The sequence below is a fragment of the Prionailurus bengalensis genome, chromosome A1, assembly GCF_016509475.1.
Source record: "Prionailurus bengalensis isolate Pbe53 chromosome A1, Fcat_Pben_1.1_paternal_pri, whole genome shotgun sequence".
NCBI classification, from domain to species: domain Eukaryota; kingdom Metazoa; phylum Chordata; class Mammalia; order Carnivora; family Felidae; genus Prionailurus; species Prionailurus bengalensis.
Genome location: NC_057343.1, coordinates 178158355 through 178174283, shown reverse-complemented (window position 1 = coordinate 178174283; position 15929 = coordinate 178158355). Strand labels below are relative to the sequence as shown.

At 38.3% G+C, this 15929-nt stretch overlaps 1 protein-coding gene across 4 annotated transcripts in view; it reads right to left on the bottom strand.

Moving 5' to 3' along the window:
• UBTD2 (ubiquitin domain containing 2) overlaps positions 1-15929 on the bottom strand; it is a 64240-nt gene that overhangs the window by 20918 nt on the left and 27393 nt on the right. For 3 of the 4 annotated variants that reach the window (XM_043595965.1, XM_043595981.1, XM_043595972.1), the window contains exon 2: positions 1675-1911. The exons of the other annotated variant lie outside the window; for it this stretch is intronic. In XM_043595965.1, the coding sequence (XP_043451900.1) occupies positions 1675-1911 (237 nt within the window). The remainder of the gene's footprint in view (positions 1-1674; positions 1912-15929) is intronic. 4 annotated transcript variants of the gene reach the window in all.

Genomic DNA, 15929 nt, shown 5'->3' with positions numbered 1-15929 from the left:
GAAAATGTAGACAAAAAGGGAGATATTGAAAAAGAAACAATGGGGGCGCCTGGGTGGCGCAGCTGGTTAAGCATCCGACTTCAGCCAGGTCACGATCTCGCGGTCCGTGAGTTCGAGCCCCGCGTCGGGCTCTGGGCTGATGGCTCAGAGCCTGGAGCCTGTTTCAGATTCTGTGTCTCCCTCTCTCTCTGCCCCTCCCCCGTTCATGCTCTGTCTCTCTCTGTCCCAAAAATAAAAATAAACTTTGAAAAAAAAAAAAATTTAAAAAAAATAAAAGAAAAAAAAAAAGAAAAAGAAACAATGAAGATATAAATGAACAGAAAAGGATACAGAAGAACGCAGGTGATTATATACAGGACTAACTTGGAAAAATATTAATTTGAAAAACTAAAGAGAAAAATTTTATAAATACAGTATAAAATTAACACTTAAAGCTCAGCATACCATGAAAAATTTTGAAGTGTTTCTAATCAAAGAGACCAAGCAAGAGGATGTGCATGGGTCCAGCAGATATGTGTTCCTGGAAATACTCAAAGCTAATGGTGGTCCCTAGAGTCACATTCCTAAGCAAAAGAAAAAGGTTCTTCATAATGCTCAGGCCTGCAACCATAGAAAACTGTCCTTCAAAATATGTGACTTCTGGGGCGCCTGGGTGGCGCAGTCGGTTAAGCGTCCGACTTCAGCCAGGTCACGATCTCGCGGCCCGTGAGTTCGAGCCCCGCGTCGGGCTCTGGGCTGATGGCTCAGAGCCTGGAGCCTGTTTCCGATTCTGTGTCTCCCTCTCTCTCTGCCCCTCCCCCGTTCATGCTCTGTCTCTCTCTGTCCCCAAAAAAAAAAAAAAAAAAAAAAAAAAAAATGCTTTAAAAAAACAAAATATGTGACTTCTATGTTTAGTTTTTTTCATTTTGCTAAAAACAGGCTTGATGAGAAAGTATAAAGACTAAAGAAGCATCCACTGAGTCTCTAAGGCTTCTGAGATCTAAATTTGAGACTACTTCTCTAGTGCTCATAGGAAAGGAATAAAGTAGAAGCTCTAAAAGATTGGGGTAGGGGGTGGAGGGTCCCTGATGAAGAACAAGGAAGTTTCTGAGGATGTAAGTTAGAAAATAGAGGTTATTAAGCATTCTCTTTCATGAGATTAAAAATACTAAATCTTTCATTTTTATTTATTTGCAAGAGAAAGCACACAAGTGGGGGAGAGGGGCAAAGGGAGAGAGGGAGAGAGAATCCCAAGCAGGCTCCGTGCTCAGTGCAGAGCCCCATGCAGGGCTTGATCCCGCAACCCTGGGACCATGACCTGAGCCAAAATAGAGTTGGATGCTCAACCAACTAAGCCACCCAGGCATACCCAAGATATTTAGATATTAAAAAATACATATATTGGGGCACCTAGCTGGCTCAGTCAGTGGACCATGTGACTCTTGATGTCAGGGTCATGGGTTCAAGGCCTTATGTTGGGCACAGCTTACTTAAAAAAAAAATACACACACATACACACACAAAGTAAATCCACAAAGAAGCAAAGACAAATGTTCCTCTTTGATGGTGGGGGGGGGTGTGTGCAGGGAGGAGAATCATGCACAGCAAGTAAAATGAACACTTCCCATTTGGTTTCTTGTTATTAGAAAGGAGCTGCTTATGTTCCCCTTTGTCCCTGAGGACCACCAAACCTACCATGTGGTAATGTTATGTTTGCACCATCAATGATTGCTTGTGCCAGTTCATGATCATTGCTCTCAAAAGCATGTGCTGCAGCCTTCAAGGCATCCCAAATCTCTTTACGGCCTTCAAAAGCTGGTGCAGTATCCCAAAATTCATCCCTCTTGCTGCGCAGTTGTCCATCTGTCATGGGATAATCACTTTTCCATTTGGGTTTCTCCTTTTTCAAAGGCTGGTTACGACCTAAAGCGACTGAGAAGAAAAATAAAAAGCTGATATGAAAACCAAAATTTATAAACAATGTATTAAAAGTGATCTGGTCAGTTCTCTTTGATTCACTCATCAAAATTATAGCTACAAGTTTGCCTACTAGTCATTCTTTTTTTTTTTTAGTTTATTCATTTATTTTGAGAAAAACAGAGCGTGAGTGGGGATGGGCACAGAGTGAGAGAATCTCAAGCAGGTTCTGAGCAGTCAGGGCAGAGCCTGACACAGACTGAACTCCTGAAACCATGAGATCAAGACCTGAGCTGCAATCAATAACCAAATGAGCCACCCAGGTGCCCCGCCTACTAGTTAATTCTTGCATTCTGAAATCTCCCTATTTAAAATTTTTTTAATGTTTTTTATTTATTTTTGAGAGACAGAGACAGGCGGAGCATGAGTGGGGGAGGGGCAGAGAGCAAACGGGAGACACGGGAGACACGGAATCCGAAGCAGGCTCTAGGCTCTGAGCTGTCAGCATACAGCCCGACACAGGGCTCAAACTCGTGAACCGCAAGATCAGGACCTGAGCCGAAGTTGGACGCCTAACAGACTGAGCCACCCAGGGGCCCCTGAAATTTCCCTATTTTAGAACTACAAGAGCAAATGAGGACATTAGAAGGTTCTATCCAAAATGTCCATTGACAAGTTAGTAATTCTTTTCAACTCAGTTATGCCTTCTCCCCAGGATGACTTTAAAAATTACCCAGAAAAATAGCAATAAGGGTTTCATCAAACAATAACGGCAGTATTTTAAAAAGTCAAAGGATGACATAAAGAGAGGTAAGATATTAGGAAAAATGAAGTAGCAACATTAGCTGGACTCTCAGGACTCTGGACATATGAAGCCAGAAAGTAGGAACTGAGAAATCCCCAAGAAGGGAAAGACTGCTTTGTGGTGTCCAAAGAACAGTCAAACCACCAGCTCCATATGAAGAAACCTAATCATAGGAGCATCCCCTGCACTTCAGTCAAGAAAGTGTAAATACTTTTCTCTGAAACCTATACAGGAGCTTATTTTGAAAGTAGTGAGGGAGAAGGTCAGAAATCAGGGCTTCACTCTTTGGAGAAAATAGGACTGAAACAGGTGATCCTTGATAATGAACCAAGGGAGAAACTCGTGACTACAAGGAGCAGAAAAAAGAGGGCAAGAGTCCACTCCTCTGTTGCTGTAAAAGGCATCATAGCTCCTTAGAGAACGTCACATAGTAGTAGAGCTAGAACAAGTATGATGTAAGTTTTTTGCACCCAGACACTTACCTGGCCTAGGATCACTGATCTCACACTGACATACAGAGCCATTCTTAATCTTATATGGAGCCATAGGTAAGAAATAGTTTGACAGATGGAAAAATAAGTAAAAAGAAAACTGAAGCTTGATGGAGTCTTGGGTAAGAGTAGGTGGAAAGTAAATGACACAGTGGTGGGAAGGAGAGGGTGTACATCAAAATTCAATGTTCTATATTTAAGAGCAGAAAGAATACTAATTTAAAAGAAATTATTCTCAAAATGGTTCTAAAGAGGCCATGAAATTAACCACTCCCTTACTGGCCCAGAGCCAAATAAATTTGAGCTATTCATACCTCCAGTCCCTGGGCAATCTCTATACCCTATACCAAGCTATGTTCCTGATGACAGAACTAATACTGCCAAATGTGTCTGGTTTGACACTTGGATTAAACCATGCTCTCTCCCCCCAAACTGGCCATTTTGTCTCAAGGCAGCAAACATGAGATCTCATCTTCTACCTTCAGAACAGCACATCATGTCACTGCCAGCTGTTTTCTCTTAAAACATTCAGTGTTTTGACTCCTTGTACTTTTTGGCTCTGTAACTTATCCTAGAAAAATGCCAACCAGTTGAGTTCTAAAAGGGTATGAACAGCAGAGTAGGAAAACTGTCTATTTAGTAGCAAAGCTAGAAATAGAATCCAAGTCTCTTTATTTAACAGGTATTTACTGAACGTCCACTAAGGGTAACACTATAGGTGTGTGTATCTGGTTTAACTCAAATGTGAGAAACACAATCTATACTAAAGATTTTCCCTTGCATCTTCCAAATAATAAATGTATACAGAGCATTATTCTCTAAAAGGTGTTCACAATATGTCAGATAATCGCAATCTACTGGTTCTACCAAAAGGTAAAATCAAAGGCAAAATTTATTTTCTGCTGTATTAGCCTTTAAAGTCAGAAATAACTTAGGGACAACACTCAGTATAGTTTACTGAACAGACAGTAGAGGGCAGGATACAATAGGTAAATACCGCCCCCCCGACCCCCCGCCTTTTTTTTTAAGTAGTCTTCATGCCCGGCATGGAGCCCAAAGTAGGGCTTGAACTCAGGACCCTGAGATCAAGACCTGAGCTGAGATCAAGAGTCAGATGCTTGGGCGCCTGGGTGGTTGAGTCAGTTAAGTGTCCAACTCTTGATTTCAGCTGGGCTCTGATTGTGATCTCATGGTTCATGAGTTCAAGCCTCATATTGGACTCTGTGCTGAGAGCATGGAGCCTGTTTGGGTTTCTCTCTCTGTCCCTCCCTGCTCATGTGCTCTCTCAAAATAAATAAATAAAACCCAACAACAACAACAAAAAGAGAAACTCAGTGGATGAGCCACCCAGGCACCCTGGTAAATGCTTATTTGAATAGGTATCTATTCAACATTCAAATTAGTATCTATTTTTCAAAGTTATCTATTCAATAATCAAATAAGATACCCATTTGAATAAAGTTTTGAGTCTTCCTGAGTAGTTCCAGAGAACTGTCTAGCCTCACATATATCAAACATATCAGAGAGATAACTAGTTGTAATTCTGTCATTGTGAGAGAATTGCAAAGCAAAGGCAGAAACAACAAAACCTGAACAATCTCAGTACCTACACCCAAGAAACCTAAAGAGGCCCTCAGAGGGACCAAAAAGAAAAACAATAAAGGTAGAAAATACTTTGGAAAAAGTAAAAGCCCCTTCCCTACAAATATGAGGTAGATTTTACCTCCCTCCACATAGAGAAGTTTTAAGAACTCCCATAAAAAAACCGTGATGCATTATGCTTCTTAAGGATAATCATTTCAAATCCATTTCAAATCTATATGCTGTAAAGTTCCAAAGTAATTGCTTTATGTAAAAGCAAGTAAGACAAAATAAATGCTGTGACATCAAGTAAGCCTCCTTTTCTCTGTCTAGGTCTGTTTTTCTCCGTATCACAAACATATGTAATAAAGAATGTCTTTCTATTAAATGTCCATTATTAAAATACTTAAGCCTTTACAACATACTATTTTAGTGCAACCATTGAGCAGTGATTTTTCACTAAAAAATATGAGGTTAAAAGCTTCATCATTTTAAACTAAATGCAGTTTGTTGCCTAACTTAGCTTTGTTAAATAAACTGGAGAAAAAATGGATATTTAGCAATTAATATTTAGCATAATTTAGCGTTTAAACTATGCTCTTATGAAAACATGAAAATATTTAGGGTTTTATGAGGATTTTAATATTTGTAAAGCACTAATAAAAATCATTAGTATATAATAAACTACAAATAAGTGTTTGCTAATTAAAAACAAATTTGGGACCGCTATATAAAATAAAAAACCTTAAGACATTTTTGCAAAAATACACAGGCTAAGTCTTTTTTCTTTTCATACCTTCTGAATAGAACCTGACATTCTGAGAATTTGACATCAAGTACCTCCCTTAATTTTGAAAAGAAATGTTCTATGACTGTCATGCTCTTCCTACGTGTTCATCGGAGTATTTTTTTAGGAATTGGTCATCAAATGTGCTATGATTTTAGCCAATACTATAAACCTTTATTTCTGAAAATACCTGGACACAGAAATGAGTCTCGCAGCTAAGAAGCTATGTTTTTTTTTTAACCAAGTCAACCATTTTCAATTATGAAGGAAAAGATGTAAACTATGTATATTTAATTAGATTACATCTTATGCTCTGAAACTTTCAGATTGACCTGTTTCACACATCAATCTGACTCCTGATACCGAGAGAGATGCTCATTATCATTCATGTATCTGGGACTAAGTACAGTATTATGCTCTAACAATGAATTTAAAGACAGGACACAGTTCTTTTTCCCTAAATTTCTGATTTAAATTGCAGGCAATCAACCGCATTAAGTTTATTCCATGGTTTAACATACAACAAAAGATTAATGAAGAAATCGAATTTTATTATTTCAGAAAATACACTTCTTTCCCCCATCAATCCACAGTTACTTTTTAAAACTTTGCCAAAAACTCACCTTCTGAGAAGCCTCTTTAAAAAAAATTTTTTTTAATGTTTATTTTGAGAGAGATAGAGATAGAGAGATAGAGAGAAAGAGAGAAAGAGAGAGAGAGAGGGAGAGAGGGAGACACATAATCCAAAGCAGGCTCCAGGCTCTGAGCTGTCAGCACAGAGCCCGAACCAGGGCTCAAACCCATGAACAGTGAGATCGTGACCTGAGCAGAAATCAGACGCCCGGGGGAAGCCTCTTAATCACACTCATCTACTTATCTTTCCTTATAACTATTCAACACTTCTTCCCACTCTGACAAACAAATCTAACATGCAGAAAACCCAAGAAAGGTCTGCTTCTCAGATCCAAATAGCAACATAATCTTAAATATTTAGTTTTACACAATTGAATGAATTTTGCACAAAATTCACTTTGACATTTTGATAAAAAACAATGATCTCCAAAATGAAGTATGTTGATAGTTATTTTCCTGCTTTTGGTTCCTCTCTTTTGGTTTCCTCCCTCTTGGTTTCCTGATTTAATACTGAGACTCTTCAAATGAATAAAGGAGAAGCCATAATGTATAAGGTAAACATCAAGATATGACTCAAGTAATAATAGCTTTAACAGACTGAAAACTAGAGCATCAGTTTTGCTAACACAACAGCCTAAGGGAAAAGACTGAATATTTAAAGAGATCACCATCAAAGGACAAAATGTTGTTTAACAGAATTCTAAAAACTTGAAAGCAGCAAGGAATAGGATTGGGATAATGTTCCTATATTTAGATTGAGTCTGAAGATCATGAAAACTAAAGGGAAATTTTTGTTACTCCCAAGAGTTAAGAATAGATCCTACAGAACTCTTCCACAACAGATGGTGCTAGCCTAAAAGGATACTCGTATTTTATTCTTATGTAAATTTAGAACACACTACACACACACACACACACACACACACACACACACACACACAACATACATTACCTAAAGCAACTGTCAAAATAAAAATAGGGATATGGGGATTAAAATGCTTAAACTAAGAGCATCAACATGGCCAACTATCAAAACCATACCCATAAGTTCTCTAATATCTGAGAATCTAGATGTGGAAGAGACCTTAAGATGGTACCAGCCAACCTTACTATTTGACAGGAAGGGAAATAAGACCTAAGGAGGTTAAACAACTTGCTCAAGATCAAAAAGAGCCAGAACTAGAACCCAGATGACTAGATTCAAAGTCCAGAGCTCTCTTTCCATTATAGCACTCCATGTCTCACTTGGGCTGAGAAATGTATTTTCTTTTACATACCAAATCAATTACAAGCTTCATTTAAAATAAAGCATGTGTTGAGTCGTTTTTCTAGTGATCCATCTTTCACAGACTTATTTTAGGACCAATGGAATATCTCTGGAGAAAGAAAAAGTTAACTGAGCAGCACCAAATCCCCAACCTAATTCATTTCTTTGGAGATAACACACTCACCAAAGAGGAATTCTATAATAAAGGAGAAGCTAATGCAGTTTTCTGGTCTGTCAGCTTCAACTTGTAAGTACTCAGCGTCTATAGCTGATTAGGCACTAAAGATCACATGTATACGTACTTATCTACGTAAGTTAAATATACCATTTTTAATGCTATTTTATAAAAAATAGAAACAAGAACTTTGACCATGCTTCCATCCTACAGTTTATAAAAATTAAGCAGTTAATTTTATAGATACAATATAAGATATAATTTTTTTTTTTTTTAATTTTTTTCAACGTTTATTTATTTTTGGGACAGAGAGAGACAGAGCATGAACGGGGGAGGGGCAGAGAGAGAGGGAGACACAGAATCGGAAACAGGCTCCAGGCTCTGAGCCATCAGCCCAGAGCCCGATGCGGGGCTCGAACTCCCGGACCGCGAGATCGTGACCTGGCTGAAGTCGGACGCCCAACCGACTGCGCCACCCAGGCGCCCCTATAAGATATAATTTTAAAGACATACATATAATTTCTAATGTTGTCTGAGCTAGCTTTATTGATGGGGGGGGGGGAAGTAAATATAATGACTTCCTGGCCTATTTTTCAGAGTATAAATCCACTTACCAATGGCCTGAGCATACAAACAGGCAACAGGAATGCCAACTTAGAACAAAGTATGCCAAAGGACTTTTCTTAATGGGCGAGTCTTAATAAAAATGTTACAAAAGCATACGTTAAATCCCACAAACGTACACGGAAAGCCCCAACTTTATTTGGAAGGCTAAAATTACATAAAATTGGAACTAAGAAAATGGTCGCTTAACAGAACCCCACTGTACCTTCTAAAGTAATAAGTGCAATTTTCAGAGGATTCTACTGGGTAGGGGGGAATAGCTTTATCTAGAATTACAGTCTTTGGAATCCAGGGACTTTTACTTCTATTAATTTATGGGTAATCCAAGAGAGGGGAAGCACACATAAGTCAAGGATGCCCATCATCTCCACAACTATTTAACATTGTTTTAAAAGTGTTAGCGCAATCAGAACAAAGCAATCAAAAGCATAATAACCAGAAGGGAAGAAGTAAAACCATCTCTAATTGCAGTATGATTGGAAAATACAAGAAAATCAGTGCTAAAATTAAATAAGAAAAAATCAATATGATAATGGGATATAAAATATAAGCCTTATATACATAAAATACCCAGCTAGAAGAGATAATGGAAGAAATGGTCCCATTTATAACAGTAATAGAAAAGACAAAATATTTTGAATGCAACACCTGTTATCAGGATGCATTTTTTAAACTCCTGAAAGACCCCTAAGTAGACTAGACTTGAACAAAATGAAGACATCTCTTATACTTGGATGTTAACATTATGAAGATGTCAATTCTTCCCAAGTTATCTACATTTAACATGTTTCCAATGAAAATAATTAAAAAAAAAAAAAAACTTCCTGAAGCTAGATGAGTAGATTTTTTTTAAAGTTTATTTATTTTGAGAGAGAGAGAGAGAGAGAGAGAGAGAGGAGAGGGGCAGAGAGAGAAGGGAAGAGAGAATCCCAAGCAGGCTCCATGCTCAGTGCAGAGCCCAACATGGGGCTCCATCCCATGACCACAGGATCATGACCTGCAGAAATCAATAGTTGGATGCTCAACCAACCGAGCCACCCAGGTGCCCCAAAGTTGTGACAATTCTTTCAAATGATTCAGCTGTTAAAAGGGGGAGTGTGTGTGACTGTATAAACACATACACATATATACACAAAAGAGAAAAATGTAAATACAGCAAAATGTTAACTACTAAATTTACATGGGAAGCACACGGATATTCATCGTACTATTTTTTCATGCTTGAAGATTTTCACAATAAAACCTTTTTGGTAAAAACTCAAACGGTGAGAAGCAGTTAAGACCTGAATTCAATATTTAAGGTACTTCAGTTCTGATCAGTTCTTGATACTCAATGTTATGTTTACATAACTGTTTAAGTTCCCCATGTTTGATTATAATAAAGAATCAGAGAACTCTAAGTTTATACTACACCAAGCACATAATTCAGAAGCTAAATCTGTGCTACTCAAACTTCCAGTTTCAGAGTTCTATTTATATGTGTACGGCTTTTTGGCATATGCCTAATCCACTCATATATTCCCATGTCCAGGTTCCTGTGCCTATCCTTGAGAAAGAAAATAATAAAAAGCAGAAACCAAAGAAATTGAAAACAGAAAAAAAGAGAAAAATCATGAAGGCAAAACCTGACTTAAAAAAAAAAATCAATAATTTGATAAACCTCTAGCCAGAATGACCAAGGGGGGGGGGAGGTGGTGACAAAAATTACAACATAAGAATGAAAGAGGTGGTATCATTAGAGATCCAGCAGATATTTAAGGGATAATGAAGGTGTATTTACTCAGGAAAAAAGGGATAACTAAAGATATTTATATCTATATATCTATATATATATCTATATATATATCTATAAAAGAGTACTATATATATATATAAAAAAATAAAAGGGTACTAAAGATATTTTGTTTTTAAAAACTTCCTGACAAAGGAAACTCCAGGCCCAGATGGGATTACTGAATTCTACCAACACAAAGAAGAAATAATATGGAGCTCCTGGTGGCTCAGTTAAGCCTCCGACTTTGGCTCAGGTCATGATCTCATGTTTGTGGGTTTGGCCCCACATCGGGCTTTGCGCTGTCAGCATGGAACCTGCTTTGGATTCTCTATCTCCCTCTCTCTCTGTACCTCCCTTGTTCATGCTCTCTCTCTCTCAAAAATTAAACATTAAAAAAATAATAATAAAATAAAAAAAGAAATGATACTAATTACTCACACTTTCATAAAACAAAAGAGAAAGGAATACTCCCTAATTCAATTTATGGGGCCACAACTGCAAAAAATAAAATATAAAAAAACTATAAACAAGTATTCCTCATAAACACAGATGCAAAGATGAAATAAAGACCTTATCAGCCATATAAAGACTGAAAGATCTCTGAGTGCCTGGGTGGCTCAGTCAGTTAAGTGTCTGACTTTGGCTCAGGTCATGATCTCTCGGTTTGAGGGTTCGAGTCCCACGTCAGGCTTTGTGTTGACAGCTCAGAGCCTTGAGCTTGCTTCAGATTCTGTGTCTCCCCCTCTGCTCTGCCCCTCTCCTGCTCACACTCTGTCTCTTTCTCAAATATAAACAAACATTTAAAAAAAAAAAAAGACTAAAAGAATTTATCACCTACATACCTGTACCCAAATATTACAAAGTACTTTGGGCAGAAAGAAAATGGTAACAGATGGAAACCTAAATCTACACAAAGGAATGGGGACCATTACAAATGGTTAACTACATGGACAAATATAAAAGACATTTTAAGTTATTATTCAAACCTCCTTACAAAATAATTGAGTGATGGGGTGCCAGGGTGGCTCAGTAGGTTGAGTGTCCCAACTCTTGATTTCAGCTCAAGTTATTATCTCAAAGTTTGTGGGATCAAGCCCAGTGTCAGTGGGGAGCCTATTTGGGATCCTCTCTCTCCCTCTCTCTGCTCTTCCTCTGCTCATGCTCTCTCTCAAAATAAATACATAAGCTTAAAAAAAATTGAGTGCTATCACCAGAAAAGATAAAGAACTTTTTTTTTTTTTTAATATTTATTTTGTGTGTGTGCGAGAGTGAGAGAGACAGACAGACAGACAGAATCCAAAGCAAGGCTCCAGGCTCTGAGTTGTCAGTAGAGAGCCCAACACGGGGCTCCAAACCCACAGACTGTGAGATTATGATCTGAGCCAAAGTTGGACAGTTAACCAACTGAGCTACCCAGATGCCCCAAGGACTTCTGAAAATCTTCTCTATAAATGCAATGAGAACATTGGCAGAAATTGTCAAAATAAACTTCAGAAATCTGGAAATTAACCAAAGACTTCTTACAATCCAGGGAGGACTTACTCCTTCTTATTCAAGAAAAAGTGCTGAATTTTGGTAAAAAACCATGAGTATTGTGGTATTTTAACATGCCTTGACCAATTCCCCTCTCAGCTCCAAGGCAGACTTGAGAACCAACAGACAGCAATCACAGTGAAAGCCACCAGCCCCACAGCCACGGGAGGGGTCTAATGGGGTTGGAGCTCTTTAAAAGCCCCAATCCCAAACAAACAAACAAACAAACAAACAAACAGTCATTTTTGGCCTATGTGGAAGTTCTCTGGGAAATATTACTCATAGGGCTTATATTTATTTGACCTAACTTACAGCTCTCCCAGGATGAACAGCCTTTTCCTGGGGCATTTGTCAAAAACTATAAGCAGAAATTGTTTAACACTGCACCTGCAAGAGGCAGTGAAACATTTGGGGCAAGCAAGAAGGTAATCAAAGCTGGGGAATGAGATGTCCAGAAAAACTGACGTATTTCTGGGAATCTAAAAGGCTGTTCATGCATAGAACTGTGCATATTCAGGGACTGTGTACATGTTTAGGAAAGACAAGAGAATATCCTAAGGTCTTATTTCTGACTGATACTGAGGCTCTGTACAAGTAGGAAATAAAGGCTAAGGTACAGCAGTACCAATATGAGCCCCAATATGTGAGCCCCAATACGAACACAGAGCCATGTAGCAAAGAATAGGACAATTATTGATTCTGCACTTTTAAGGAAATATGTACATAACCATTAGCTCACCACTAAACTAAGCAGAGACTTCAGTGGCCATACCTAACAAAGAATACAAACTTTACAGAATTAGTTCAGTAAAGTCAGTAAAAAAGCAAAAAAAACAGTAATAATAACAAACCCTGAGGGAGAGAGAATTTGAAATCAAGGGTTGTCATATAGTATCTTAAATGTTCAGTTTTCAACCAAAAAAATTATGAGACATGCAAAGAATGTATGGCCCACACACAGGGGAGGGGGCAGCAGATAAAAGAAACTGTCACTGAGAAAGTCCAGACATTGGACTTACAAGACAAAGAATTTAAGCTATCTTAAATATGTTCAAAGAACTAAAGGAAACCATGTGTAAAGAACTAGAAGAATGAGATTAAGTCTTAATAAAGAGAAATTATTTTTCGGAGTATAGTTGACACACAATATTACATTAGTTTCAGGTGCACAATACTGATTCAACATCTCTATTCCTTATGCTATGCTCACCACAAATGTTAGCTACATTTGTCACCACACAACACATACAATATCATTGACTGTATTCCCTATGCTGTGCATTTCTGTGACTTATTCATTCCATAATTGGAAGCCTGTAGCTCCCACTTGCCTTTATCCATTTTGCTTCCTCCACCCCCCAAGAGATAGAAATTATTTTTAAAATGATGAAAGTGCAATAACAGGGACACCTGGGTGGCTCAGTCAGTTTAAACGTCCGACTTCAGCTCAGGTCATGATCTTGCAGTTCATGGGTTCAAGCCCCACGTCAAGCTCTGTGCTGACAGCTCAGAGCCTGTAGCCTGCTTCAGATTCTCTGTTTCCCTTCCCTCTCTCTCTGCCCCTTTCCTGGTCATGCTCTGTCTCTCAAAAATAAATAAAAGTTGAAAGAAAGAACAAAAGGAAGGAAGGAAGGAAGGAAGGAAGGAAGGAAGGAAGGAAGGAAGGAAGGAAGGAAGAGCAATAACAATGAAAAAGTCACTGGAGAGACTTAATAACAGATTTGAGCAGGCGGAAGAATCAGTGAACATGAAGATAGGTCCTTTAAGCTGATCTACTCTGAGGAACATTTATTAAAAAAAAAAAAACAAAGAAAATGAGCAAAATCTCAAGAGATCCTGATAAAGGTGTAATCATCAAGATTACCAATACACATACATATAATATGAGTACTAGAAGGAGAGAGAAGGGGCACCTGGGTGGCTCAGCTGTTTCAGTGTCCAACTCCTGATTTCACCTCAGGTCACAATCTTGGAGTTTGTGAGATCAAGCCTCATGTGGGGCTCCGCACTGACAGCATGGAGCCTGCTTGGCATTCTCTCTCTGCCACTCTCTTGTGCTCGCACACTATCTCTCTCTCTCTCTCTCAAATAAACATTAAAACAAAGAAGAGGAAGAAGAACAAGAGAGAAAAAGGTACAACGAGTATTGGAAAAATAATGGCCCCAAACTTCTTATATATGATGAAATACATTGATCTATATATGCAAGAGATCCCTACCTAGACATATAATAAAACAGTCAAAAGCCAAATACAGAGATCTTTTTAAAAAATATTTTATTTAAGTAATCTCTACACCCAAGGTGGGGTCCTAACTCATGACCCTGAAATCAAGAGTCTCATGCTTTTCCCACTGAGCCTCCCAGGTGCCCCACATATAGTAAATATTGTTGTTTTCTTTCTTTTTTTTTTTAATGTTTTTATTTATTTTTGAGACAGAGAGAGACAGAGCATGAGCAGGGGAGGGGCAAAGAGAGAGGGAGACACAGAATCCGAAGCAGGCTCCAGGCTCTGAGCTGTCAGCACAGAGCCCGACACAGGGCTCAAACTCACAGACCACGAGATCATGACCTGAGCCAGTCGGAGGCTTAACCGACTAAGCCACCCAGGCGCCCCTGTTGTTTTCTTTTTTGTTTATTTATTTTCAGAGAGAGGAAGCATGAGTGGGGGAGTGGCAGAGAGAGGGGGAGAGAGAGAATCCCAAGCAGGCTCTACACTGTCAGTGCAGAGCCTGATATGGGGCTCAAACTGTGGAAACGTGAGGTCATGACCTGGGCTGAAAACAAGAGTTGGATGCTTAACCAACTAAGCCACCCAGGAGCCCCCAAAGAGAAGATCTTTAAAGAACAAGAAGGAATTCTCACATACAAGACATCCTCAAAAAGTTTAACAACTGATTTCTCATCAGAAGCCACAGAGGACAAAAGGCAGTGAGATGGATATTCAAAATAATGAAAAGAGGAGTGTGTTAACCAAGAATTCTATATCCACCAAAAAGTATCTTTTGAAAATTATGGAGAAAGTAAAATATGCCCAGATAAACAAAAGCTGAGAGGTTTTGTTGCTAGCAGACTAGCTCTGCAAAAAAAACCCAAAAAACAAAACAAAACAAAAAAACAACTATAGGAAGTCCTTCAGGCTGGAACAGAATGATATTCAACAGTATTGTGAATATACATTTAGAAATAAAAAAACATCAGTAAAGGTAAATTTACATATGCAAATTTACTCAGTTCAGTATAAAACCCAGCAAATATAGATTTTTCACTTGAAATTGTTTCTTCTTATTTGATCTAAAGGACATGTGTATAAAGCAATAATTATAAATCTGTGTTCATGAGCATACAATGTACAATAAAACCTTGATTTGCAAGCATAATTCATTCCAGAAACATGGTTGTAATCCAAAGCGCTTGTATATCAAAGCAAATTTCCCCATAAGAAATAATGGAAACTCAGATGATTTGTTCCACAATGGAAAAATATTCATAAAAAAAATGATTACAATACTGTAATATTATACCAAACAATAAAGAAAATACAAAATATAAAGAAAAATAAGTAAATTAACCTGCACTTACCTTTGAAAACCTTTGTGGCTGATGTGAGGGAAACAAGAGTAAGGAGAGTTATTGTGTAGGACAACTCTCACTATCACTAACAGAATCACTGCTATCACCTCAACAGAATCTTTTCCTGCATTCAGACCACTATATATACTCGCACAGATGTTGACTACAGTACAGTAGTAATAAATTCTTGTTATATACTGTATTTAATGTAACTGGCAATAATGCAGCAGAGGAAAAGGGCCTATATCTGCAGACAGCCTGATCTAGAATGGAGCAAAGCATTCCTAAGCTTACTCTTGCACAGAAAAGCAAAGGACTGTCCATAGGTGCTTTGAAGTGACAAAAATTACACTAATGCCAGTTGTGGGCACCTTCCAACATTCTGGAAAATCACTGATTTCTGCCAAACACCACGGCCTGAGTCCAGCAACCAAGCATGAGAGATGATCACCCTCAATCCCACACACACACACACACACACACACAGAGAGAGAGAGAGAGAGAGAGAGAGAGAGAGAGAGAGAGACAGAGACAGAGAGAGACACAGAGAGAGAGAGAGGGAGGAAGGAAGGGAAAAGAACCACTGGCTCATTTGTTATCATGTGACATTTGGTGCCAGGTACTACTCGTATTGCAAGACACTGCTCGCTTATCAAGTTAAAATTTATTAGAAATGTTTGCTCATCTTGTGGAACACTTGCAGAACAAGGAAGTCGCAATTCAAGGTTTTACTATATAAAGATGTAATTTGTATGTTAACAAGAGCACAAAGGAGGGAGGGGAAGGAGCTTT